Source organism: Electrophorus electricus, chromosome 7, assembly GCF_013358815.1.
Source record: "Electrophorus electricus isolate fEleEle1 chromosome 7, fEleEle1.pri, whole genome shotgun sequence".
Classification (NCBI taxonomy): Eukaryota; Metazoa; Chordata; class Actinopteri; order Gymnotiformes; family Gymnotidae; genus Electrophorus; species Electrophorus electricus.
The window spans coordinates 10314985-10342020 of NC_049541.1; the positions used below are offsets into that span (position 1 = coordinate 10314985).

General features: G+C 44.0%; 2 protein-coding genes across 4 annotated transcripts in view; one reads left to right on the forward strand and one right to left on the reverse strand.

The window, feature by feature from the left end:
- lhfpl3 (LHFPL tetraspan subfamily member 3) overlaps positions 1 to 18471 on the forward strand; it is a 32795-nt gene extending 14324 nt beyond the window's left edge. For both annotated transcript variants that reach the window (XM_026997315.2, XM_026997321.2), the window contains 3 exons: positions 13115 to 13345; positions 16484 to 16518; positions 16885 to 18471. In XM_026997315.2, coding sequence (XP_026853116.2) covers positions 13115 to 13345; positions 16484 to 16500 — 248 coding nt within the window. In that variant the 3' untranslated portion in view covers positions 16501 to 16518; positions 16885 to 18471. The remainder of the gene's footprint in view (positions 1 to 13114; positions 13346 to 16483; positions 16519 to 16884) is intronic.
- Positions 18472 to 19924: 1453 nt separating this feature from the next.
- Positions 19925 to 27036, reverse strand: part of kmt2e (lysine (K)-specific methyltransferase 2E) — a 35023-nt gene continuing 27911 nt past the window's right edge. For both annotated transcript variants that reach the window (XM_035527875.1, XM_026997441.2), the window contains 10 exons: positions 26155 to 26481; positions 25337 to 25636; positions 24542 to 24704; positions 24160 to 24395; positions 23905 to 23961; positions 23341 to 23805; positions 22207 to 22442; positions 21958 to 22040; positions 21742 to 21821; positions 19925 to 21505 (listed from right to left, as the gene is read on the reverse strand). In XM_035527875.1, coding sequence (XP_035383768.1) covers positions 20468 to 21505; positions 21742 to 21821; positions 21958 to 22040; positions 22207 to 22442; positions 23341 to 23805; positions 23905 to 23961; positions 24160 to 24395; positions 24542 to 24704; positions 25337 to 25636; positions 26155 to 26481 — 2985 coding nt within the window. In that variant the 3' untranslated portion in view covers positions 19925 to 20467. The remainder of the gene's footprint in view (positions 21506 to 21741; positions 21822 to 21957; positions 22041 to 22206; positions 22443 to 23340; positions 23806 to 23904; positions 23962 to 24159; positions 24396 to 24541; positions 24705 to 25336; positions 25637 to 26154; positions 26482 to 27036) is intronic.

Below are 27036 nucleotides of genomic sequence, written 5' to 3' on the forward strand. Positions count from 1 at the left end.
CTGAGTAAGAGTAGTTGCTCAAACACTCTTCTGACTAATATTCATGTAATTCATCAGTGAGCAAGCAGTAAACTGCGACAGCTCGTTGTCCTCCAGGGTTACGTTACGCTCAACGCAGGCACCGGCCAGAAGCCAGTAATGCTATCAGAGGTCCAGCATGATCAGTTTAGCATGGGTGGGACAAAAATACCCAGGCTCCATTAATCCCAGAACGCTAATCTGCTCTGAGTCCACAGACTGATCCCTGTGTGGTGAGGATAACGGGGAACACACTAATTCGAGTTCAGGGTCACCTTCACAGATTGCAGTGCTAGCCTCAAAGCACAAAAGCCCCTCTAGAAATAACTCCCAATACATCAAAATCTAACAGAAATGCTGAGATTTAATAAACAAGTATATATATTTAGCAATTTAAAATGAATTTATCTTAAAAATATACAAAAGTCCATTAAGAACAAGGTCAATTATGCTGTCTTGGATTGATATATGATGACTGGTAGGCTGGGATTCTATGCAGCAGTCGGATAGCAATGGGACAAAACATGAAACAGTTAAGCCCCCTGTGCGCCTTAAAGAGGCCGTAAAGAGGCTATCTTTTATTCATTTTTGGAATTAAGACTGCAAATGAAAGACAAATAAGCTAATGGTTCAGCCAAATTATTTTTAAAAAGCCATGTTATCTTAAATAAACTAAATAAATCACCAAATAAATAGTTTACCAAACTGACCTGTATATTCCATTTTGAACCTTCGGTCTTTGGTAAGACTTCAATTGCCTCTTGAAAGAGAACACAGGAGAGCTCAGTCAAGAGTCTGTCAGGAGGCTAGCTTTCCACAACCTTTTACAATGGAACTTTTAAAATCATACACACACAAAAAAACAAACAAAAAAAATGCTGTAAACAAAAAACTAAAAAACATACATGCTGCTGTTTGGGTGGAATGACAATCAGTTTCTCAGTAATGCAATAATAAAGTTTGCTTTCATTGCTACATTTATCCATCATTGTTTGGCAACACAGCTTTAGGTGAAACCAATGCTTTAGTTGCTTTTGATTAAAAATAGTTGACTATTTGGTTAAATACAGTTGGATTTGTAAAATGTCATCAACATATGCTTAATAATTATGAACTGGTTGTTGTTTGGTTAACAACCAATCCTCACCCAACCAAATTTCACGCTTATATTTAAGATGAAATGAGATCGTGAGAGAATGACTAGAATTATTTATTACCCAGGAGTGCTTATCTGTTGCTGCAGAATTAATCGCTGCTTCTAGAAAGTCACTAAAAATCAATTATCATACTGAACTCAAGAGAAGGTCTACAATCTCAGATAAAGACATTGCATTATTGTTTACTTTTTTATGAAATTTTATGAAAAATAAAATTAAACGCTCTTGACGTGCAGAGCATAAATGAACAACTTATATAGTCGTGTCTGTAAAAGTATTTACAAACATTTAAGGTATTAATCTTTGCCAGAACACCATCGTGAAGGTGTTGCTCACTGTAGTCTGTGCGTAGTCAGATGCTCGGATGTGTTATGTATAAATTGGCGTGACTTAGAATTCCACTCCCCTCAACAGAACTAAAATGAAATGAAAAGCAATCATACATCAAGCCTGAACAGGCAACAAAAGTATTCCCAGTGCAGACAGGAGATCTATGTTCAAAAATAACAACAGAGGTTTCTGGAACCCTGAGTGGACATGTCCCCAAACCAGGACGGAGACTTGGACTTAAACGCTGTCTGATCAAAATTTACATACTACCCTGCCAACAGCACAGTGAACCCATCCAAGCGCATGGCAGAGGGGAGTGAGTTTACTCTAAATGTGTTCAAACCCAGTGTCTCTAATCTAGCTGTTTCAGCATAGCTCTGAGGTTTGATTTAAACATTCCCTCGTAATTTAACTTGTGCCATGGATGGTCTCTGACTCTTCACTTTGAATGATGTAGTTTTTTTTTTCAGTTAAGTCTTTGATTAAAAATAAAGGCAAGGTCAGTGTTGAAGAGTGTTTAATTAGAAGAGCGGGGGGGGGGGGCAGTTCTTAAATCAGATTTGGTGAGAGTCTGTGAAGAATGATTGTTCAGACTGACTCTAAAACCCGTGCTTGAATGCTAATGTCTCTCTCTCTCTCTCTCTCTCTCTCTCTCTCTCTCTCTGTCACACACACACACCCCCCCCCACACACACAGTAACATAAGGATGAGAGTAATTATATGACTGCTCCTGAATTACATTTAGATAAAAAAAGAGATTTTCTCCTCTCTGTATATTCTTATATAGATTAAAACCTCTGTATATATTTTTAGTAATAGAAAGCATGGATACCTTAACAGCCTTGAGAGAGAGAGAGAGAGAGAGAGAGAGAGAGAGAGAGAGAGAGAGAGAGAGAGAGAGAGAATAATTAATGATTTATTATTTAGGCTATCATCTCGCAGAGAGAGACAGGCAAGGACACAGTGACCTATCATCCAAGAGTCAGACAGACCGATTGAAATGTATATATGCAGTATGTGTCGTGCTTTTGACAGATTTGCACTGATTTGTGGCTCCTGTTGACTGATTATCCGTATCAGCGCTGGTGGCGGGGACATATCATGCAGGTGGATGTTCAGCGAGCCCTTCCCTTTAAACCCTAGTCTGTGTGCTCCACCGTACCCTGCTGAGTAGAGTAGAGTAGAATAGAGTATATAGGACACATAATTTGCAGCTTGGTAGTTGTAATGATGAGAAATAAGGGGCAGCTCGCATATAATCCCTGAAATGGTCATAGGTTAAAAAACACAGAAAGAAAAGTAACTAGAGTACATAATAAACACAAAGAACACAACAAGAGGAAGAACCACACGGAGGAAGTTCAAACAGGAAAACAAGATTACCAATATGTACAACACTATCAAACAATGACCAGTGAGAAGAGACGGATAAACACACGGTTTAAATACACACTGGAATGACAAGGAAATAACTAGGGACGAAGAACGACAAAACACGACAAGGTGATGCAGACAGAAACCAAAACCAAAACCAAAACAAAGTAATACAGGATATTCATTGCCATGGGAAACAAGATGCAAGTGGGGGGGAAGAAAGAATCATGACAGTAGCTAATCAACTGAGGAGTGTAATAATGTTTGTTGGAGCAGGAAATGACCAGACTGTGCTGTATACGTTATATGTGACACAGTATATGTATATATCCACTTCTAAAGTTTTGACTTTAGCATCAGAGCATATTTTACAGGTACAAAATGGTCAGGTTTTTTTTCATACTTCCAATCATAGCCCATTATTCATCATCACTATCAACTTGTGCTAAAGGCCTTTGATAAATGAGGCCCAAAGAAGGAAAGCAACTGAAAGAATTGGAGAAATTTAATTCAACAATCCCTCTCTCCAGAAAAGCATAGCCCTTTATCTAATCCATGCCCTGAAGCAGTAAATAATCATGCAGAGGGTGTTTTGGAGCCAAAGCTCAGAGGCCATTATCAGTCCAGAACCCTACTGGACTATGATGCCCTAGACTATGATGTTCTGCACAATGATGTCCTGGACTATGATGTCCTGGACTATGATGTTCTGCACTATGATGTCCTGGACTATGATGTCCTGGACTATGATGTTCTACACAATGATGTCCTGGACTATGATGTCCTGGACTACAGCCCAACAGTGGTTGGAGGCTGGAATCACCAGGTCCACTGTATCTGCACTGGTGAGGAGAACCTGGCATCTGCTGTCTTCCGCATGCGTTAACTAGACCTCTAGTCAAAGGAATTGCCTGGAAGAGCCACAGTAAAGGAACGATCTCGCTCACTAAAGCTGCTGGAAGTGATTTATACTAAGAACACTTAAGCTATCCTGATAGGATCAATAAAATCGTGGTTCTTGGGGAGAAACGTCTTTGTGACTTTCCCAGGTTGTCATGGACAAGTAAAGATTACATCATATTAACCGGCAGGAAGCATCTGTCCAGGAGCGGCGCTCTCCGTACCTATTTTGCATGGAGCTTGTAGAAAGCTAAGCTCTTAGCATGCATATATTTGGAGGGAGGGGCTTTGGAGAAAGATTTGTATGGAGTGAGTGAGATTGAAGGGAACAAAGTCTGGCAGGAATTAGCAATATATTGATTACATCAGCTAAGACGTTTGCTTCTTATACAAGCCAGTCATTTCCTATTAGTGAAACCAACGTGACCATGAGTATAATTCCTTGTTTACCACTGGGAAATTTTAAAGAGTTTAAATGGCTGACAAAGTCGTAAAAATACCAGTAGTAAGCTCAGGTCTGATATTTACAATATGTGATGTATCACCTGCTAGTGCATTCTAATATCCCATGAATACAATAGGTCAAGCTCTGAACATGAACCAAGTTAATGGCAAATATATAGTTCCAGCACTATAAACAACCCCCACTAGATGTATGATAATATGACATCTTTTTAATGCAATAACATTTTTTAAGCAATTTTTGACATCATATATTAATAAGGTGTGCCAAACACCTCAGCTGTGAGGACATTGACGTCATATCAGCAGTGAGCTGCAGGGTGGTGTGACTTTGCTTAATTTGAGATCGACTGTGGCTGTGAAACTTGTGTCAGAGGCAGGACATGCTGCCACAGGAAAAGGGAGGTGTTTGTTTACTTATTTATTTAGAATAACAAGCCTCACCCACATTACAATAAAGGAGCAGAAGAATCTGGTTTAGAGAAAAACATCGAGTAAAAGAAGAAATTAAAGTGTGCACTTGTGTGAGTGTGTGTGTGTGTGTGTGTGTGTGTGTGTGTGTGTGTGTGTGTGTGTGTGTGTGTGTGTGTGTGTGTTTGTGTGTGTGTGTGTGTGTTTGTTTGTTTCAACACACTCCTGCTGGGAGTATAAAGTTGACCCAGGAGGGATGAATGTTTCAAAGTTATAAATGCTGCATGTTCAAAACCTCCAGGCGCCAGAGCTCCTGAGTTCTTCCTTTGCCACTAACATGAGAGCAAGTCAAGTCAAACTTATTTATATAGGGCTTTTTACAACTCATGCTGTCAAAAAGCAGCTTTACAAATATTTGAGTCCAGATCCCAAATGACCAAGCCATTAGCAAGAGTGGCAAGGGAAAGCTCCCTGCGTGGATTTAAGGAAGAAACCTTGGAAGGATCAAGACTTAAAAGGGAATCCATGCTGCTTGGATGGCCCATCTTACAAATGGTCCATGCTCTATTACATCATACAGTTTAGCATAGATGTCAGCTTCTCTAGTGGGTGTAGAGTTGGTGAGCTGTTTCTGCATCTGTTGCAGTAGATGGAGTGTGTGGATGAACATGACAGCATCACTTCATCTACTGACAGCACTGGGAGATTTTCTGGTGTCTGCTTCATCATCAGTGGGCAGGTCTAATTCAGTGTTGACATCATCTCAGCAGTAACATGCAGATACAACAGAAAAAGATGTAGTGAGGTCTGTAAAGATGAAAACAGTCCATAAACAGTAGGTGTGCCAGTGATCGGCAAGTAGCCCCAGCAGGTCTGTCTGTAATAACTAAAAGGGAGAACCAGAGAATAACGACAGTCCTGAAGGCTCTCCGAGAGATGACACTCCACCCATATCATGGAAGGTTATTGCATAACTGAGGGACTTTATAGGCGATGGCTCTTCTCCTGGCTGTATATATATTAATTCTAGGAACTACGAGAAACCCTACATTTTGAACACAGGTAGTTAACAATCTTTTAATATCCTCTCTTGTAATTCTCTTGTACTTTTAGATCTTAGTGCTGTATTCAATATCATAAACCACAATGTCTTACTGGACAGGCTGGAGACACTCACTGGCATTGGGGGATGGCAGAGTCTTGGTTTAAAATCCTGTTAGACAGAGTGATAACAATTTGTCCTTGTACATAATGAATTACATGAGCTTGTAAAAGTAAAATATGGTGTCCCACAAGTGTCACTACTGAGTCCCTTTTTTATTCCAATTAATATATGCTACCGTTAGACATAATTATTCATAAGCATAGCATTAGCTTCCACTGTTACATGGACAATACTCTTGCATATGTATCTGCTAATACACTTAACAAAACTGAGACTTGTTAAGACTGGGGTGCTATTGCTTGGATCCAAGACTGCAAACTGACTGATATTTTTGCTAATATCTGATGACTTTTCAGTTACATCCCAAAAAACAGGTGTTATAATTGTCTCTAATATTTGACACACACATGTGTAATGTTACTAAAGCTGCCTTTCCCTTTTTACGTTAACATTGCTAAACTGAGGCTGAACTGATATACGTTCCTCTACTTACCAGATGCAGAGAAATTGGTCTATGCTTGCATTACATCATGGTTAGATTATAATAATGATCTTGCAATTGGATGCTCTACAAAAGTTATTAAATAAACTCCAACTTGTGCACAATTTGTGCAGGTTTGGATGTGTCGCCAGACAGGGCTTTAGGCAGAAGCCGCTAACAGATAGTTCATGATTAAATATGTTGACAGCGGTCCGTGCCTCTATGGCTACATGGACAATGGTGACCTCCATGGTAACTATTTCACTGCTGGATTTGCACACACGCCACCCTGTGCCTGACAAGCATTTTGCTCAGCAGCAGTTGTCATGGAAACCACACACCTCTCTGCAGAGACAGTCAACATGGTACACTCACACTCACATATTCACGTGCAAAATTGAGGTGTGCCTCAGTGATAAGTTATAGTCTGCAGCGCCACATATGATATCTATCGAATTTATGTGGAGTTTGTCCTTTGTATGACATATGATCAATAGTGTGGAAAAAAAGGACAATAAATTTCATATTTCCACAAATAATATTGAAAATAGTCAGAACCAGCATGAAGTGGGTTTCCCAAAAGTAACAGTAACACAAAAATCATCTTTAAATGGTGGAGTGAGTATTACACTGAACACTTTCTCCCATTTAAGATGAATGTAACACTTTTAGGAAACAGTACCCTGATCATTTTTGAGAAGCAATACTTTTACAATACAAGTGGTAGTAATATTTTTGAGACTATCCTTGCTTTTGGCATAGACTTACCTTGCAGTTTGATGCTTAAGGCAGGAAAAGCAACTGAATGCTCATCTACCACTCGGCGCACAGTGCAGACGACACTTCACAAGCCGATTTTACATCCCATTCTCAAACTGGAAACTGATGTATTTGTTTTTATATAGGCATATTTTTATTTGGTTTCATGTGTTTGTATAAAAAGGCTAACATATTTTAAAAAGTCTATTTGTACAAATAATTTCACATTCGTTTAGCTGACACTTAGGCCTTTAATTGGCCAGCTGAACACATTGGTAATGTGTCTCTTATTGATAGATTATGATATGCATATTTATCAATTACACTGAGGCTAATCGCTCTCCGTCATTGTTTTACAGTGTAGTCACCATAACTAATGTAATTGCTGTGGTCAGAGCCAAAGCAATCTCCATAGCCCGCAGTGGCACAGATACACAACATGTACATCAGCCGTTAGAAGGATTGTTTCAGATAATACCAATTTGAGGGCTTTTAAGTTTTATTTTTAATACATTACTTTAGAGCTCATTTCATTGTTATTGTATGGACAAAAACACACGCACACACACACACACACACACACACACACACACACACACACACACACACACAAATTTACACATTTCAAATATATGTCAAATATATCTCTGTCGATGCAGACTGTGTAGCAGTCTTAGTTCCACTACTACACTCCAGATTAAACACACTGCACTGCAGTCCTGACATGTACTGGATTGGAACATTACATTTCATCAGTGCATTTATTGTCCATTACAAATGTGTATTATTTCTGCCTGATTTACCCTGTCCTGAAAACCAGGCCCTGGCCTTAACATCTGATTATCTCAGGAAGGTCTCAGGAAGGTGGCCTGTTTCCTCAGCCCCAGGACCCTCACTGGGAGTGGGCGCAATGCAGGTTCCTCACCTTCATCCTACATCTGAGGAATACTAAACCAATCCCATCAGCACACTTCAGATAGGTACCTCACACCAAAGAACAAAAGAGGACATCTGTACAACATTCAAAGAAAGTGCCTCAAAGGGTCCTCCCTCTCTCTCTCTCTCTCTCTCTCTCTCTCTCTCTCTCTCTCTTTCTCCCAGACACACACACACACACACACACACACACACACACACACACACACACACACACAAAGGGAAAGAAATAAAGAAAGAGTGAATGACTGAATTTTGATTAGCTTCCCTCCAATAAATCAGCTTCAGAAATGGAAGCCAGGGTTCTGGTCTGCAACTCTCAGACAGTAGAGAGGAGGGCAGCATTTGCGTTGAAGGATGTTTAAACTGTCAAACAGGCGCTCATATGAGATTTTGGCAAGTATAACTACTACCTGCTCCTGGGGACCCCCAATTCAAGAGCTTATTGCTCCCTGACTGGGAGTAGGAAATAGCTTTTCCATCAGTTTCACTTTCTGCCAAATGAACCTGGGGGCATCAAAACAATGAAAGAAAATCAAAAGAAAATTAAAATAGTGTATTCATGGATGGATCCGTGTGTTACGGAGAGAGAGAGCGAGAGCACAGTGGGTCTCTCCTGTCCTCATAGCTCTGCTTTGGCACGGGTGGGCCATGTGCTCCCTGACTCGGCAGGCATGCTGGCACTGGGCATTCATTAATCACTGCATCTGTTCCCATTTTCCTCTACTGTTTTACTGCCCTGGGTGATGATGGGAGTTGTGGTCCTCTGTACAAGGCCTTGTGCAAATGCATTTATGCATACAGGCAGGGGCACTGAAAACACTTTTAGTGAAGAAAAGAAATGCAGAGATTAACATCAGAACAACTGGATTAACAGTGAAGATGACAAAGCAATGGTCCCCTGTAGTGCGTTTGTTTTTGCTGCCACTGACACTGATTATACAGCGTTTGGAATCGGAAACTTTAACAACTCATATGGCACTTTTCACTTCATCCATGAACGTTATGTGGTCAGTCTCAAGAAACGGTTCTTGGCCTTCTTCCTGTAATTCCCAATACTGCCATCATAGCTGTCTGATTGAAGATCAGTACTAATCACATGCTGGCCCTGCGAGCCATGATGGGTGTGCCTGTCAAAAGTCTTTTTGATCTGAACAGACGCACGGCAGATGTCGCACGTCGTGCTACTTGCAAGCTGAGATTCGTCTTGGTCCCACGTGAAAGCCGCGGGAGGTGCAGCGCTGCGGTTTCTCTCCGCTGCTTTGCATTTGGAATTGTTTTGTACAATGAATGCATTCTGTTTTAGTAGCTATAGGAAGTACAACATCTCAAGTAGATCCTCTCCTAAGAAAAAGCATGTCTCCTTGAATATGCAATTGAAGTACATTTTAAAACCTTTGTCTCTCACTACTGGACAGCCCTACTCCAATACTAGGGTCATGTAGTTCTCCTTTATATAATGAAGCTCATAACTTATTTAAATTCTGATGAGAACAAATTCATAATGCTCATCAATTGCATAATCTGGCATATTCAGCACAATAGCACCAAAAGATGCAGCGCTCACACAAGCAGAGGGGTGGGCTCCGCCCAGTTAATAAGGCTGTCCTGTGTCCGTTGCCTATACTAGTCTTAATATAGTGCTGTGCAGCTTCAAGGGACTACATTTGATGATTTATGATGGGCTCCTTTCCCCAAGGGACTGTCTACAAACTACCTGCATGTTGGAGAATGATCGACTTTTCTGTTGGTTGCCAACACCACTGAGGGAATAGAGGATGAGCCAGGAGCCCTCCTGAAGCATGAGCAAGATCGGTCCTGTTGTCTTGCTTGCGTGTTTGATGTGTCAGCGTGCGTTAGTGCATCCATGGACTGTAGGCATTGGGGTTCTGCCATCGTGCACAAAGCATTCATATCTCCCTCCTCTCTCTGCAGGACAAATGGCAGAGTCTTCCCGCAGTTCTAAGGGCATCTTAGGAGAATGCTCATATTCTGAAATAATGACCTTTACTTGCTACTGCAACACATTTAAAGATTAATGACACAGCAAGCTATAGTCCATGATGGGCAGGGTGTACAGAGAGAGAGAGAGAGAGAGAGAGAGAGAGAGAGAGAGAGAGAGAGAGAGAGAGAGAGAGAAACTAGAAGTAAAATGAGAGGACAATAACACAAGAAAAATGACACAGGAGAAAATGATAGACTTCATCTTGAGCCCGTCAGGCTTGCATGGGATTTTCCTCTCTCTCTCTCTCTCTCTCTCTCTCTCTCTCTCTCTCTCTCTCTCTCTCATTTATTCATTTCTCCTCCCCACCAGTCAAGATGTTAAAGCGTTATCACTCCCAGTAATGACAAGTGAATCAAGCGTGCTGAAAGAGAACTCGACACAAGCGCCATTTCATGCCGTCGGGATGCAGCGTACAGCCTAACATGTTAATGACAGGATAGCCTACACCATATAGCAGCATGTCTTAAATGCAAAGGACCTTAAAGTTACGTATGATGAATGTGTGTGAGAAACGTTCTGTGTGTACTGGACAGCTCCTTATTTACATGGCAAGTCTCAGTCTCTGCATTAAGATCAATATAAGGTCAGGTACCAGATACCACTGCATACTGGTGAGATGTCGATGAAACTCTTATTTATACATGTGGCCCATTGCTGTTATAGCGCAGTGTTAGGATAACTGGTCTGGGTGTGGCTATGTCATATACATCTACATAACCTACATTAACTGATGCCGTGCTATGTTGTGTTAGAACTAGGATTCCCCCTCATCTACAGTACAGGTCAGTACGTTGCAGGATTAGAGCCTGATAATTAGCTCTTCATTTCACGCATGTATGTTGGGGGGGGCGGGGCGGGTGTTCAATTGTGCCAATATCAATACGGGATCAGGAAACATCGCATTAGTATATATCTCCAGAGATTGTAAGCGATACTACAGTGGACTATCTGTGTTCACCAATCTGAAAGATGTGTCCTGCTTCAGAAACTAAAGCAGATTTAAGATACTCACCAGTAGGATAGCACTCACATATATGCATATTTATATCTTCAGGCAATCTTCAGTGATGTGGCACTAATAACATTTTAGTTTTTTGCCCATTACAAGAAAAACCTGGACCCTGAGTTCATTCCCCTGTACCTTCCAAACAGGGGAAATCAGAGCCTGGGAAAAGGATTTCTTATCTGACCTCATTATCTGAGAATATTTGTCATAAAATGTCTTTTTTTCATGAATGCACTGGCATTGTATTCTGGGCAGGTAGTTGTACTGAGGTTCGAAGCTCAGGATCACTTTACTAGATTGGGTTTAATAGCACAGCTGGAGGACGTGCGATCACCGGTGTGAGTCAGGCTGGTACGACTCCAGTTGAGTTTAGGAATGAGTCATTTTTGGGAGCTGCGCAGATCTTTATGAGCTGGCAACAAATTCAGCGCTGCAGGTTGTACACATGGGGTCCCCACTGCTATCGTCACTGATGATGGTTGACATCACTGCTCTATGTCTGAGTAACACCTCCACAAGCGTTTACATTTACGGCATTTAGCAGACACTCTTATCCAGAGTGACTTACAAAAGTGCACAGGAGGCATCACTTCACACAGGAGGCATCACTTCACACGTGAGGCATCACTTCAGCACGACCAAGGTGAACATAATGGGACATCCTGAGCCACCAGCTACTCTCTCTTTCTCTCTCTCTCTCTCTCTCTCTCTCTTCTCCATCTTATTTTACTCCTTCTCTCTCTCTCCCTTCTCTATTCTTTCCCTCCGTGTTCCTCTCTTCGATATAGCAGACACGGCATGCATACGGGTGGGGGTAGAGGATTGGGGGGGGGGGGGTTATCACATTCTTAAATCCCCATTCCAGCATGAATGCCATCCTCTCCGTCTCCTCTCCATCTCCATGTGTTCTTTTTGTTCTGTTCGTTCACACAGGCTCGTACGCCGGCGTGCCAAAGCCGCGGCCAGGTCCAGATCCGTCGCGGTTTTATAGATCTACGACACTTGCTGTCCCACGGACTGTAAACATGTCACTTCTGACACATTCAGCTTTCAGTGTGTCTCAACAAAATTCTGTGTACCACACTCCCTCACACTCCCTCACACTCCCTCACAGGCAGAGCTTGAAGGACCGAGGTCCCACACGCTGGTGACTCGGGGGGCTACTGAGACCACAGCACAATAAGGGAGCAGATTGGCCAGAGGGAATGGGGGTTACTGGTTGAGTCTCTCACTATCTGTAGTGATGTTCTAGTGTAGAGTGTGTGGCACTAAAGTGTCCTTCCTTTGCCCACTGTAGAAGTGCACTGAGAATATATCGCCTGACATGTAATTGTTCACACACAGCTGCAACAACCATGTTGAGCATAGTGCACTGATCACAGTGGAGAGATTGACACACACACACACACACACACACACACACACACACACACACACATATATACACACACACACACACACACACACACACACACACACACACACACACACACACACACATATGTAGATGCACAACGCAGCTTAAAAACGATGACAACCCATAGCTTATTAATTAACAGCTGTGGTAGGTTTGAATATTGACTTCAGAATTTGTTTAGCAAGTTTCTATAAGTGCACAGCTCCAAAGGTCAGTAGGTGCTACTGTCCATCACAGTCCCTTCTGACCTCTTCCTGCTCATCCAATTTAATGGTTGTCCATTTCATTGCTGACACCGCTGGACTGGGGTGTCCATGTCTCTACTCCATGCCCTAACTTATTGAACTGAACTGCTATAAACTTCCGTGACCCCTCCTGACCTCCATTAAACAAGTGTCGTGTTTATCTTGCCACCCCAGTCGCAGCTCCCTGAGGTTCCAGGAGTGAAGTCCAGCTGTGGTCTAGGAGGTCACAGGACAGCATTAATTTAGTGGTTCCCTTGGCTGGATTTGGCTCAACCATTAATTGTCCTGGCAGAATCATTTGTATCGGAGCTGTGCCGCAATCCGGAAAGACTTTCATTTTAACTACTGTTGTAGATCTGCACGATCTGCCCTAAGCAGTCTTCATCAAGCATTTGTTTTTCATTTATGATATATATGCAGCACCTGATCACTGTGTGTGTGTTTCAGGCACAAGTCTTGTGCTAGGCTGTCTGATCTACCCCGATGGCTGGGACGCAGACGAGGTGAAGCGTATGTGCGGAGAGCAGACGGATAAGTACACCATCGGCGCGTGCTCGGTGCGCTGGGCTTACATCCTGGCCATTATGGGCATCATGGACGCCCTCATCCTTTCCTTCCTCGCCTTCGTTCTGGGCAATCGGCAGGACGGCCTCGTGGGAGAGGAGCTGCTGGGAGACAGTGAGAGACAAAGCCTTTACATTCAAGGCCTTACATTCAAGGCCTTTACATTCAAGGCCTTTACATTCAAAGCCTTTACATTCAAGGCCTTACAGTCAAGGCCTTTACATTCAAGGCCTTACAGTCAAGGCCTTTACATTCAAGGCCTTTACAGTCAAGGCCTTTACATTCAAGGCCTTACAGTCAAGGCCTTTACATTCAAGGCCTTTACAGTCAAGGCCTTTACATTCAAGGCCTTACAGTCAAGGCCTTTACATTCAAGGCCTTTACAGTCAAGGCCTTTACATTCAAGGCCTTTACATTCAAAGCCTTTACATTAAAGGCCTTTACATTAAAGGCCTTTACATTCAAAGCCTTTACATTCAAGGCCTTTACATTCAAGGCCTTTACATTCAAGGCCTTTACATTCAAGGCCTTTACATTCAAAGCCTTTACATTCAAGGCCTTTACATTCAAGGCCTTTACATTCAAGGCCTTTACATTCAAAGCCTTTACATTAAAGGCCTTTACATTCAAAGCCTTTACATTCAAGGCCTTTACATTCAAGGCCTTTACATTCAAAGCCTTTACATTCAAGGCCTTTACATTCAAGGCCTTTACATTCAAAGCCTTTACATTCAAGGCCTTTACATTCAAAGCCTTTACATTCAAGGCCTTTACATTCAAGGCCTTTACATTCAAGGCCTTTACATTCAAAGCCTTTACATTCAAAGCCTTTACATTCAAAGCCTTTACATTCAAGGCCTTTACATTCAAGGCCTTTACATTCAAAGCCTTTACATTCAAAGCCTTTACATTCAAGGCCTTTACATTCAAGGCCTTTACATTCAAAGCCTTTACAGTCAAGGCCTTACAGTCAAGGCCTTTACATTCAAAGCCTTTACATTCAAAGCCTTTACATTCAAGGCCTTTACATTCAAAGCCTTTACATTCAAAGCCTTTACATTCAAGGCATTTACATTCAAGGCCTTTACATTCAAAGCCTTTACATTCAAGGCCTTTACATTCAAAGCCTTTACATTCAAAGCCTTTACTGTTAAAGCCAACAAAACCTGTTCACCACGTGCACTGTGGGACTGAATGACATTTAGAGAATGTTATAGGTTTCTCCTGATGGGCTTTTTAATTAAATATTTCAGCATTGTCCCTTATATATATATATATATATATATATATATATATATATATATATATATATATATATATATATATAAATAAATGAGACAGGTATAAGGTATATGAGACTGATAAGGTAAATGAGACAGATATAAGGTATAAGGTAAATATTCTGACTGCCTGCCCTGTGATGTGCTTCATTCAGAATGTACTCAGAGCTGAAACACCTGAGAACTGTAGTGAATGTGGATGGGGCTAAACTGCTGCCGATTGAATAGGTGGAGATAAATGAGTCTTGACATCAGAGAAGTAGTGACTTCAAACCTATATACATCAGAGAAGTAGTGACTTCAAACCTATATACATCAGAGAAGTAGTGACTTGAAACCTATATACATCAGAGAAGTAGTGACTTGAAACCTATATACATCAGAGAAGTAGTGACTTCAAACCTATATACATCAGAGAAGTAGTGACTTCAAACCTATATACATCAGAGAAGTAGTGACTTCAAACCTATATACATCAGAGAAGTAGTGACTTCAAACCTATATACATCAGAGAAGTAGTGACTTCAAACCTATATACATCAGAGAAGTAGTGACTTCAAACCTATATACACATCAGAGAAGTAGTGACTTCAAAACTTTGTTTTCTAACTTAGATTCCTTATATGGACTGTATAGTCTGGGGGAGAGAGTGGTGTGTTTTGAAATGTTAACAACCTTTAGATATTACTTCATGTTTTCAAATGTCAGTAAATCTAGGGAAATTCATCTTTTTATATAGGGGCCCTTTGATTGTTGGTGGTGGTGGCACCTACAGCTCTTTGTTCATGAATGCACCTCTAAAACGAGTTAAAAATGAACGATTTGGATGTGCAGCTTTACATTTCAGCTGATCGGCTTCGGTGCATCTGTCCAGTGGCCATGTTATCAGTGCACAGCTGCTCTGCCATTCTGTTTATTCACTCGCTCCTGGACGAAGCAAAGATGGACAGATCAGGGAGGGTGAGAAACGAGGATGAGAAATGAGAAATGATGAGAAATGGTCATTAAGGTGGAAAGAGAACAAAGAATATAAGGATAGAGATAAACGAAGGAAAAGAGGGGGGAGTTCCAGAGAGCGAGAGAGAGAATGAGAATTTTCTGTGGGTTGGGGTTAACTGAAGCGCAGGGCAGTGGACCGAAAGACTGAGCCATGCATTACTAATCACGCCCTCACACACACACACACACACACACAAAGCTGCAGCTAGGAGCCAGTACTTAAGGGGAGCTGGGAACCTGTAGCACTAGAGCCCAGGACACATGAATCTAATTTAAAAAAGACCAGAAATGTTCGAGCCATCTGGTGTTACTGGAAGGTGGGTATTCAGAGAGGGTAGATGGAGTCTTTTACAAAACAGTCACCAGTTCTGAGCGAGGAGCAAAACCAGCTCATCCCAGTAATCACCCCCGCCGAATATTATACCAACTCCAGTAATGAAAAGAAACCTCATGTAGACATAGTAATATGGTCAGATTTCAGAATCACAATTTCAGTGGCCACAAGGTCATATTATAGCAGATATTAGCTTGTATTCGCTGCATTGTCTTTCATAATAGTCCATATATCAGGCATTATAAAGTTGTAATCAGGGATTATAAGTGTGAAATCCTGTTACTTAAAACCGCAAGCTGGCAGTGCTATGACGTTGAAGGAGTAATAAACTGTTTGCTGTTTCACACCATTAACCTGACAATTACAACTACAAAATTTTCCTTTAATGTTTGCAGAGGTCTGAATGATTCTGAGCTCTACTCAAAGTGAAATACACACCAATTTGTTTTGGAATCTGATGAGTGTTCTGATGCCATCTAGTGGCAGAGTTGGCAAAGGCTTTTCAGTGAGGCGTGCAAAACGGCAGGGAGTGTTACCAGCACCTTTCTCTAATACTTCTATCATATTTGTCCACCTACAAGCTGCATTTGTTGTTTGCTTTTAACTTCATCTGATAACTCATGTTTTTATTTCCAACAGAGAGCGGACACGCATAACCTGCCCAGCCAGAGGAGGTGAGTGGCCCCACACAGGACCCGACTGGGGCCCAGTAAGCCCTCATTTTAAAGACGGATGTTACAGCTCTCTCCAGAGGAGTCTTGTCTCTCAAGCTTTGATCTGTGGGCATAAATGTATGGTCTCTGCATATGTACAATTCTAGTACATTGTATTTAGTGTTCATGAAAACAATAGTTACATAATGATACATTCAAGTTACAGTATGTATTCAGTATTAACTTTTATTTCCTGCATGTTCAGCACTCATCCACATTACAGTCCCATGATCAGTGTTGATTTTGTCCCATTGTATCCACGTGTTTAGTTTCCTGTGCCTCGAGACAGGGTGGGATACCTCTCACATCCTTTTCTTCTGTTCCCAGGTTCATTTTGCCTTGTTAAGGAAAGTGCATCCACTAGCATTTGGGGAAACGGAGGGAAGAAGTGAAGGATGAAGGAAAAGGAGTGAAGAAATCCAGCTCATCTTCCACTGTTCGACCCCTGACCCCCAGCAGCCCCCTGCAGAGCATGTACATACACCTCTCCGACCCTGCTGTGTTCAACAACGCCATTGGTTGCCTAAGACGGCACATTTGGACACTATCCAATCAGGATAGAGGAATACAGTTCAATTAAGACTGATATAACCATTTTTCCATCTGTTGATCTTCACTCTCACTCCTTCTCCCCCCCTTCTCTTACTCTCACAAAGACTACAACTGAACAAATGTATGCGTGTTATGGAGTTTCTGAATTTTACAAACATAGCCGAATCGTCGGGTCAAAGTCCAGTACATCGTTATCTTGAGCTGTAGGCTGCAGCCTGTACTCTGAGCTGCTCTCTGGACAGTCGGTTTAGCGTCTCCCCATCAGTTGCCATGACGACAGTCACCAAACGAGGGATTTGGAGATGACGTCGTGATGTTACTCCGTCATTGTACCGGGCCTCAGTGGGATATGACTCCATGACATCGCTGTCCTTTCAAAAGCAAAACAGATGGTTCAATGATGCAAGAAGAGAGAGAGAGAGAGAGAGAGAGAGAGAGAGAGAGAGAGAGAAAAAAAAGTGTAGATAGTTTAATGAAAGTTACGTGTAGAAACCAGGCAGTTATTTTAAGCTTCGTGAAACTGTGAAATGAGCAAGCAGAGACGTACTGAAGTAGGAGAGTGTTAAAATGTTTATCCCGTACAGTATGCGATGCACGTGCGTTGGAGTTTTTTTTTGTCTGCATGTCTCGACTCTGATATTTACTTCTAACTCTTGTTCTTTGGCAGTGTTAGTACAGTAGAATTGTGTGTGTCATACTTATGATGTGCTCAGTTGGTGCTGTAATGTTATCTTGGTATTGTCACCATGGTGATGAGGTTAACCTGTGTACACCGGGCTGCACAGAATAGCGATGGTAGGCGAGTTCATGCAGCAAGTCCACACACCTGCGCGTGCGCGCACACACATGTCAAACTCCTTGCTCTGTGGAAGTGTAGTGGTTCAGTATAATGTTGTAATTATTAAAGTCACATTGTTGAAATGTCAGAGGGAGAGGTCTGAAAATGCTGGGTGTCCGTCTTATCTGATGGTTCTGTATGTAGGCAAAGGGGAGAAAGCCATGTACATATTACACAGAAATTGTAAAAATGCATTCTAGGGATTCAATAAGAATCTAAGATGTAAATGAATAAAAAACAATTCCCTTAGCAGTCACAGATGAAGTGTTATTAACCAATTCATTTTTGTATATAGAGCAAATTTATGACCTGCAGAGGAAAGAGTAAATCAGTCTTTGTAAATAAATCTAGCAGGCACTAAAATTTGGAAAACCAGACTCGTGCCTATGGGATGCTCCCTACCGCCACCTTGGGGGCCGTTTTAACATTGTCGGACAGTTTTAACATTTACCTGTTCATCAGAAGTCTGTACTGTGTGATATTTCCCAGTTTGATTAAGTACAAATATTAATCTAGTAATTTAATATGCACACATTTTCTAGACCTTCCTTCAAGAACTGACAGGCGCACCTGAACACAATTGTGAAAATACTACCTTTTTAACATACTATTCTTGCTGTCCTACAAAAGCTGCACAACTTGTTTCTTTTCCTAAATTAAGTAAAGAGACTGGCATGTTTGTCTGAAGAGCAACAGACAACTTTTTTTTTTTTTAATTAGTTTTGGATTTAAGCAATTGTGCGCATCCCCTCACTTGAAACAACTTTTGTCATGGAGATTCCTGTTTGGGCCCAGCTGATAGCAGAGGAAGCAGAGAACATCATCCGTCTGAGTATACTTCCTTTTGTAGTTTTCTCCATGGTCGCGATTGTTTGCATTCGGTTGGGCCATAACCATGGAGTAAAAAGGTGACTCAATGCCTCTGACCACATGCAGGACCATAATAAAATTGTATTGATGAGTGTTACTATGTAGCTGTTAGGTGGCATTCACATCATCCTCCGCTAAGACCTTGTTTTCTGTCACACACTAACATTGGTGTAACTAACTGGATTGGTCTTATGGCATCCCTCAGTAGCCTACTACATACATAAAATGGTGAGTACACGTACATGCACACGCACACGCACACGCACACACAAACACAGAAATGCATAGGTGGTATAAAACTGTCATTACAGTGATTTATTATAATGAACCATGAAAATATCCAACCAGTGCTGTGTCTGTGAGCCAGTGCTCTTCACACACACTCACACACGAATAATAAAAAATAAAAGGGACAAAATCGAATAATCCAGAGAGAAGGAAATTAAAATAGTGCTACAGTCACAGAAACATTCAGCTTTGTTTTGTTTTTGTTGTTGCCAAGGGTGCTCATATTTACAACCATATTCCAAAATGGGACGGGAGCAAATTGTACAAGCATAGAAAAGAAAAAAAGCAGATATTTACACCTGTTTCTGGAGAAAGCTGGAGTAACCACCTATACATTAAATTACACTTTCTACAAATAACCATCAATATTCAAAAATAAACCGCTGACGGTCAACAGGAACAACCTTTCAGACGGCCTCAGAGGACAGGCCTGGATCAGTTTACTCACCTTTATTCACACAAACGCGTGCACACACACCCAGAACCCCCCCCCCCCCCCCCCCCCGCGCACACACACACACACACACAGATACACAGCCATACACCCACAACCCCCCATACAGAGACACACACCCATACATTCAACTAAACACAATTATGTAGACCAACGTGCTCATACAAAGTCTCTGTTTCCCTACCTCCTCTCCTTGCACACGCAGACACACGCACAGACACACAGAAGTGCAGACTTCTGGAGCAGTGAAGCAGCCTACCAGAAAGGTCTCTCAAATTTCTGCAGCTGTGCACAGATATTATTTTTTGTTACACGGAGGATTAAAAAAAATAATAATTCTGTATTTTTTTCCTCTATACAAAAAGCATTTATTTTTGCTATAAATGAACCACTAGATAAAACAAATAAATGCTTGGAGAACTACAAGAAGAAAGAGGAGAGGATAATGGAATGTCCATTATATAACACCAGGAAAGGGAAGAGGAGGTGGGGGGAGAGAGAGAAAGAGAGAGAGAGAGAGAGAGAGAGAGAGAGAGAGAGAAAGAGAGAGATTGCCTGGGAAAAAGCTAAAACAACAAAGGGAACCTAAACAGAAGTCTATTAAGACAACAGACGGTTGGGGTGTGTGTGTCTGGGTAGGTGATGAGCACCAATGATCATCCATGTTCTTGTTTACATGATGTCTCTCCAGATTGTTTTACAGTCCTGTACTTCAGTGCTGTTTTCTGATTCAGTTTGCCTGAAAGGGCACCTTTCTTTGCTTCTGACCCATTCCTATTTTTCAGTTAGCCGACTGTAAAGGTACATAGAAAATATTTACAGTGGGGTCGAGTTTCCTATGTTACACCGTATTTCCATTGCCTTTGTCTCCTTGCGAGTCCACTCGTAGGCAGGTGCCGTGGGCGAAGTCAGTGCCAACCTGTGCCCATATAGCCGGCATTATGAAAGGCGGCTGAGGAAGGAGGAGGGCCTCTGTTGCCGCTGGTGATCTGTGGAGCGTTTGGATTGGATGGAGACTGAGGAGGTGGGGTTTGCTGTGGTGGTGGGGGCGGAGGAGGTGGTAACACAGTCTGTTGATAAGAGGAGGGTGGTACTGAGGGGTTGCTTGCTGCCGACTGGTGGAGAAGAGTGGTTTGGAAACCACCTATGTTTTGATATGGGTGAGGAGCGCCACTAGAGGGCGCCGGTGGTGGAGGTGGGAGCGGTGGAGGAGGAGGCCCTTGCTTGATCGAGAGCAGACTGCTGCTGGTAGATTGTGGCTGCTGAGAGGTCTGGGCCTGAGGGGGCGGGGGAGGGGGCGGGGGAGGGGCGGAGCTGAGGAGCAGTTGATGCTGCTGGATGGAAGTAGGCTGCAGGTTGACGTGCAGCAGAGCAGGGCCGGGCTGAGGGTGCGGGGGAGGGGGAGGCGGGGGAGGAGGCGGGGCCGCACTGTTCTGGTAGTGAAGCGTATGGTGGGGCTGTAGCAGTGTCTGGGAGCCCGGAGGAAACGGGGAGGGCACGGCCGTTTTAAACCCCGGGAACGGGGCCGCGGCCGCGGCCGCCTGGGTGGGAAAGTAGGCGGCAGACGCGGGGGGTGCCGGAGGGGGGGGCGGAGGTGGAGGAGGCGCGTTCTGGGGGCTGTATTGGGGAAAAGCGGCAGGCCCCGATGACGCCACGGGCTGGGCTTGGTTCTGGGGCTGGGCCGAGAGGAAGGCCCTCTGGCCACGGTAGGGCGAGCCCTGTGGCTGAGTTTTCGGGGAGGGCAGGATGGAGGTTGCGGCGTAGTGGCCCTGAGGAGCTGCAGACGGGCTGCAGTGGAGCTTGCTGGGTGTTAAAGGGGCCGACTTGGAGAGCGCCAGCTTGGAGGCACACTGCTGGACGGACAGCGGCTGGGGCTGGGCACGAGGCTGAGCTTCACTCTCCTCCTCTTTAGACGGCCGAAAGGTGCTCGGACCTGGGGAACAGGACTGAGGAGAGGAGAGGGGAGGGGAGGGGAGAGAGGAGAGGGGAGGCTCAGACAAATTATCTGTTTGAGAATGAACTGCACTTCCTTATATATTAGCATATTAATTTGATCATACTGAAAGCAGCCATATGTGAATGGTTCGTGCCAGCTAAGGATGCATTTCTGAATAGATAGCTAACGCACTTTTTTTGTAAGTTGCTCTGTATAGGAGCTTATGAACGTAAATGAAGGTCTTACTCTGTGTGCAGGGCTCTTGCAGCTCTTAGGTGAAGGACATTCCCTCACTGGGACATCGCCACTTTCCATCTCCACTCCGTCTGCCGAAAAAAGGCAAACAGCCAGTTTAGGACGAGGCATGGCGGTCGTGAGTGCTTATGAATAAGAAACACAGGAGACATAACGTAACCTAAGGCTGGTGTAACATGAACGGCCGACTGCGGTGGTGTGTCTGACCTGCATCCTTGCGATGGTCACTCAGGAGCAGGGCTCTGTGATAGCCACGCTCCCGGGCCTGCTCCACCGAGGTTGAGGAGGTCCTGACAACAGAATCAAGCCAGAACTACTCATCCACTCTGCTACAGCACAAGTCCTAGATGTCTGGCGCTGTACAGTATATTCCTTTGTCTCAAATTTATAAACAAAGATTTTTCACATTTTAGAAGGGGTCTATTACTGATTACTGATACTGACGCTAGAACATACCACTGTGCCTCTCCCCCCTCCCGCTCCCCCTGTGGCGGGGCTTCGGGGTCCTCGTTGGGCTGTGGTGTCCTGGGGGCCAGTGTAACCACGGGAACAGAGGACTCGGGGGCTGTTTCTACAGTGACAGGGAACATGTCCACCGGGGGTGCCGTGGAAACAGGCGAGCTGCACTCCACCTTAGAGCCACCGCTGCGTCTGGCTTCACGCTGCCGCTTCCTGTACTCCAGCAGAGAGACCTGGAAGAGGGCAAACGGCGAGTCACACGAGGTCTGGGCAGGAGCTGTACAATATGAAGAACATTCATATTTAAAGTTTCGTGTTGGTCAGAGATTTCTGCCATTACCATTTCAGCTATAAACTAAATAAATTAATACATGTGAGTAAATTGCAAAATCACATTCAACATCATTTTAATCTTAAATTGCCAGAAATAAGCATAAACATATGCATAAACATTAGGCACAACGCTCAAGTGCATGTTGATTAATAGGAGTTTATGTGAATTTTGGAATGTCATAAGCTATGCAGCACAGTTCATCATGCAGCTCTAGTTTATATATTAACGTCATGCAGCATTTTACACATATAACAGCTGTTCAGCTGAACCAAAAGTCTTGGACATGTCTGCTGGGATTCTGGCTCACGAGTGCATTTCAAACTCTGTGCCTCGTCACACACAGGGAAGATGGAATCCATTCCCCTTTAGGCATAAAACTATGGGAATATAACACATGGTCTGCCTGCTATTTTGGGCCCAGGGCGAGTGAACAGTAGTCCACTTCCATGATTAGGCAAAAAGTCTGAGGAAGGAAAAGCTGCTTATACAGTAAAGCTGCTATAACCACTCAGTCCATGTCTTTAGTAGTTGCTCATGTAATCTTTCTACTCCTGCACACTAAAAGTACAGCACAACACTCTTATTTGCTGTTGAATATTTTACTCTGTCTTTGTTCATTATTAAATAAATACAGGCCTGCACACACGCGCGCGTCGCACTCTGCTGGATCATTAAAGTCAATTCGGAGCCTACATAAATCTCTCATGGGTGGTGAAATTAGAACCCGGTTTTTTAATGCAATTCCTACCTTCCTCCTGCTCCTGTTCAGAAATGTACGGGACAGGACAGGAACTCACCTTTTTCTTCTGTGGGGGGTTCTGAACGGTGCCTCCTCCCTCTCCAGCGTCTCCACTAAGTGAACGGGTGAAGGCCATGGCCCCCGGCTCCTCACTGCAGGGGTAGTAGGGCGCGCCCTCGCTGAAGTTCCCTGCAACTGCAGCCTCAGGCCTGAACGCCCCCATCTCAAGCGTGTGGGACGGAGTGAGGTCCCTCAGGTTGGAGTTGATGGGCGAGAAGGACAGTCCGCCGGGGTCTGGACTCTTCATCCAAGGGAGGTAAGAGGAAGCCGGCGTGTCGGAAGTGGAGGGGGCCTCCGTGCTGCTTTCTGCCTCCATGCACTCGTCCCCCGCTGGGTCCTGAGGCTCGTGGAGGGAGGCGTCAGGGCTCAGGGAACCAGCAGGCCTTCCTGGGTCCTGGGGAGGGGTTTCAGGAACCGGAAGCCTTTTACTTGGACAGGCTAACACTGATGGAGGACGCTCAGTCTGGAATAGGCAAGCGATAAATACACACACAAACACACAGATAGGTAAACAATCCATATACAAGTCCACACAACCAGAACAGGAAATGGGGAGACTGACCTCTTGTGTACTTGGTCTTCTGCTCGTCTCTGGAGAGCTTTCTACAGATGACTCACTCTGTAGATTTGCAAATATTAGGGATGAATATAACCCAGTCAAGTGGAAACTGAAGTACACGTTTAAATGTGCACGGTCGGAGTGACTAATACAAAGAAGACGTTTTCAAGATTTGATACACCTAGAAGTGAAACTTGGAATGGAGGCCTGTGTGTGCACGCGTGCGCTCGTGCATGCTTGTAACGTGTGTGTTCTTACTTCCTGTGTCGTGGTGTGTGCCGGGTTCTGGGAGATGTATGTGGGAGTAGAAGGTTCCGTGCCAGGGTCGTCTAGGCGGGCACGGGGCGGGGTGGCCAGCTGCTGGGGGGTTCCAGGGGCGTCCGCGGGCTCGGCTCGCGTCGGGGTGGCACACGGGGATGTGTACGGGGTGGATGTCTCTGACATGCACGGCTCCATGGGACACAAACGTCGCTTCTTCAAAGGGGTGGGCAGCTCTGTGGAAATCCAATGAAAATTGATTATGTTCAATAATGTCTATGAATTTAATCAATCCTCAACTGATATTTGAAACTATTCAAACAAAGGAAAAAGGCCTCTCAAACACTACTTAGAAATACTACACAGAGTCAGGCGCACATACCTGGACATCCACCAGGTAAAGAGCAGCTTCCATTGACGGGGAGGGGGCTGTCTGACTCTCCGTTGATCGGGGGGCTAAGTGGACCCTCACTGGGCATCAGGATGGTGGAGCGCCCTCCGGGACTCATGGATCCCTCCTCCTCCAATGCCTGCTTTAGCCAGCGCTGCACAGAGCAACAAGCAGGCAGACGGGTTCAGTCCAACGGATCCAGAGAGAGAGCAGCCATAGGTACAAACAACCACCTACCCCCCCCCCCCAGCTTTTCAGTGCTAAAGAGCATCTCACTGAGACCTGGAGACTGGGCTGCAGTGTGAATCATTCATTTCTATAGAATTATTCTATTAGAATTATCTATAGAATTCTATAGAATTAACTTTTGTTTATGAAATGTAATGTCCTTGTTTTTGTGTATAGACTTCTTATGTGTCCTCTCTGGATGCAAGGCATCCCTGGTGTGCTATAATGTTTCAGTAACGATTGTGCACATCACACACACGGCATCTTGTGTGCAGAGGTAACAACTGAAAATAAGCATTCATCGCTATATTTATATGGACTGAAGTGGGTGAGTTTACTCATTTATAGAGCTTGGACAAGCAGGCCATAGTGGTTAAAGCACATCCGTTTTCTCCTTCTTGCCTGGCGACTCCCCAGCCCTGTACAAACTACGTCACAAGATTTCACCTGATCTGCAGTTCAGTATTGTACAACTGCATTTGTATTCTTTGTAACAAACTCCGTCCGTGGGACCTTGAAACCTAGAGCTGTGCCGAGAGGCGAGAGATGGCGACGGACCTTCTTGCAGGAGCCGGAGGTGGGCGGCGTCTCGGGGAGCTCTCGCGAGCGGCGCCGGCCCGTGGGCACTCCAGGAGCGCTGGGGCTGCGGCTGGCCAGGAAGGGCGAGGAGAAGCGCACGTAGTGCTTGGGGGTGCTGTACACGTGGGGGCTGCACGCCATGCCTGGCAGGGAGTTCAGCTGCGTGGCCAGCACCTCTGGGTCACTGCTGATGCGCAGGGGCCGCTCGGGGACCGGCTCCGGGGTGCGTGTGGACACCCGCTCTTGCTTCTCCACACCCATCCACTCGTTCACTAAGTGCTGGGGGGGAGAACGGATATGCGCTCAGTACAGCTAAGGAGAAATGGACACTTCCTCTGCTCATACACACATTTCAAACTAAATTAAAAAAACTCAATACAAACATGCATGAAGACATGCTGCACACGTTTAGGAGAAATTGCAGAATGTTTTAAAATATATCAGCACATTATGCTTATAACTGCCACCGTCTTAGAGAAAACAATCAAACCGCATGTTCAACAATCCCTTGTACACGTGTGTCATCACATCTATGTATTATTGTATGTGTCTACAGTAGGTGTATATACGAAATAATTATTTAATTAGTTTTTCCCTCATTCTCCAGTTTTTAATTATTACTTTAAAAGATTGATTAATATTATTAATATTAATCTGGCAAAAGTTTACAATTAATGTCAATAAAGCAATTTGAATGAGTGAGTGAGTGTGAGCTGTAGACCTCTGTTGTGTGCGCCAGGGTTTACTACAGTCATGCTGGGTAAAGGCTTGTTCAGCAGTGGGGTGGGGAGCTTCACCTTTTTTGTTTTCGGGTACTTCTGTCCACTGCGGCAGGGCGGTGCGGGGGAGCCGCTGTGGGGGGGGCTGGCCTCGGGGGCATTCGCGGGTGGATCGGCAGCCTCCGGGGCCAAGGGTGTCTCCCCATCCTGCATTTCCCCGGCCAGCGGCTCGAGGGTGTCAGTGGGGGATCCGGGAGGCAAGTCAGAGCACGCGCTGGCCGTGCGTGTGCGCCGCCTCTGCTGGCCGATGTGTGTGCGATTGCGTGAGAAGCTCTTGCGCTGTTTGCTCCGGCTCACCTTGGCTGGCTTCTGACCTGCTTCCTCCTTCACCGTCTCCAACAACGGCTGAAGAGAACAATGACAGAGTCGAGACAAAAGCCGAGCTTTAATGGCCAGTCAGAAACGCAGGGGTAACGTTTATAATATCGGAATGTTTATAGCAATCTACCTTATGCATTGAATGGCCATTTGCTGTATGTCCATCATCAGCTATGCTTAAATTCTTTAATTTTAATCAATTTCACTTAAAATGGTGCAGTTGAGATCAGTAAGCAAAAGAGGATGATTTAATGTCGATTCTTTTTTCAATTTAAGGGCATTTAATGACTAAACTTTCTTGTCCAACTTTTTAAACTGAACAACAACAACATATAGGTGCATCAGACCAAACTGTACAAAATTCCCCTAGTTTCTAACATCAGAGCGGTGATCATTAAAAACGTGCTTTCAGCACCATGCAGCGCTTGAGTTCCCCTCTCACACCCTGTAACAGCCCAGTGTGATGCATACAGCAAGAGTCTCAGCCTCAGACTCTGGAGTGCCGCAACTATTTTAATTTGGATGTGATGAGTGATGGTGTGTGGCAGCAGAAAAAATTATTTATTTATTTATTTATTTATT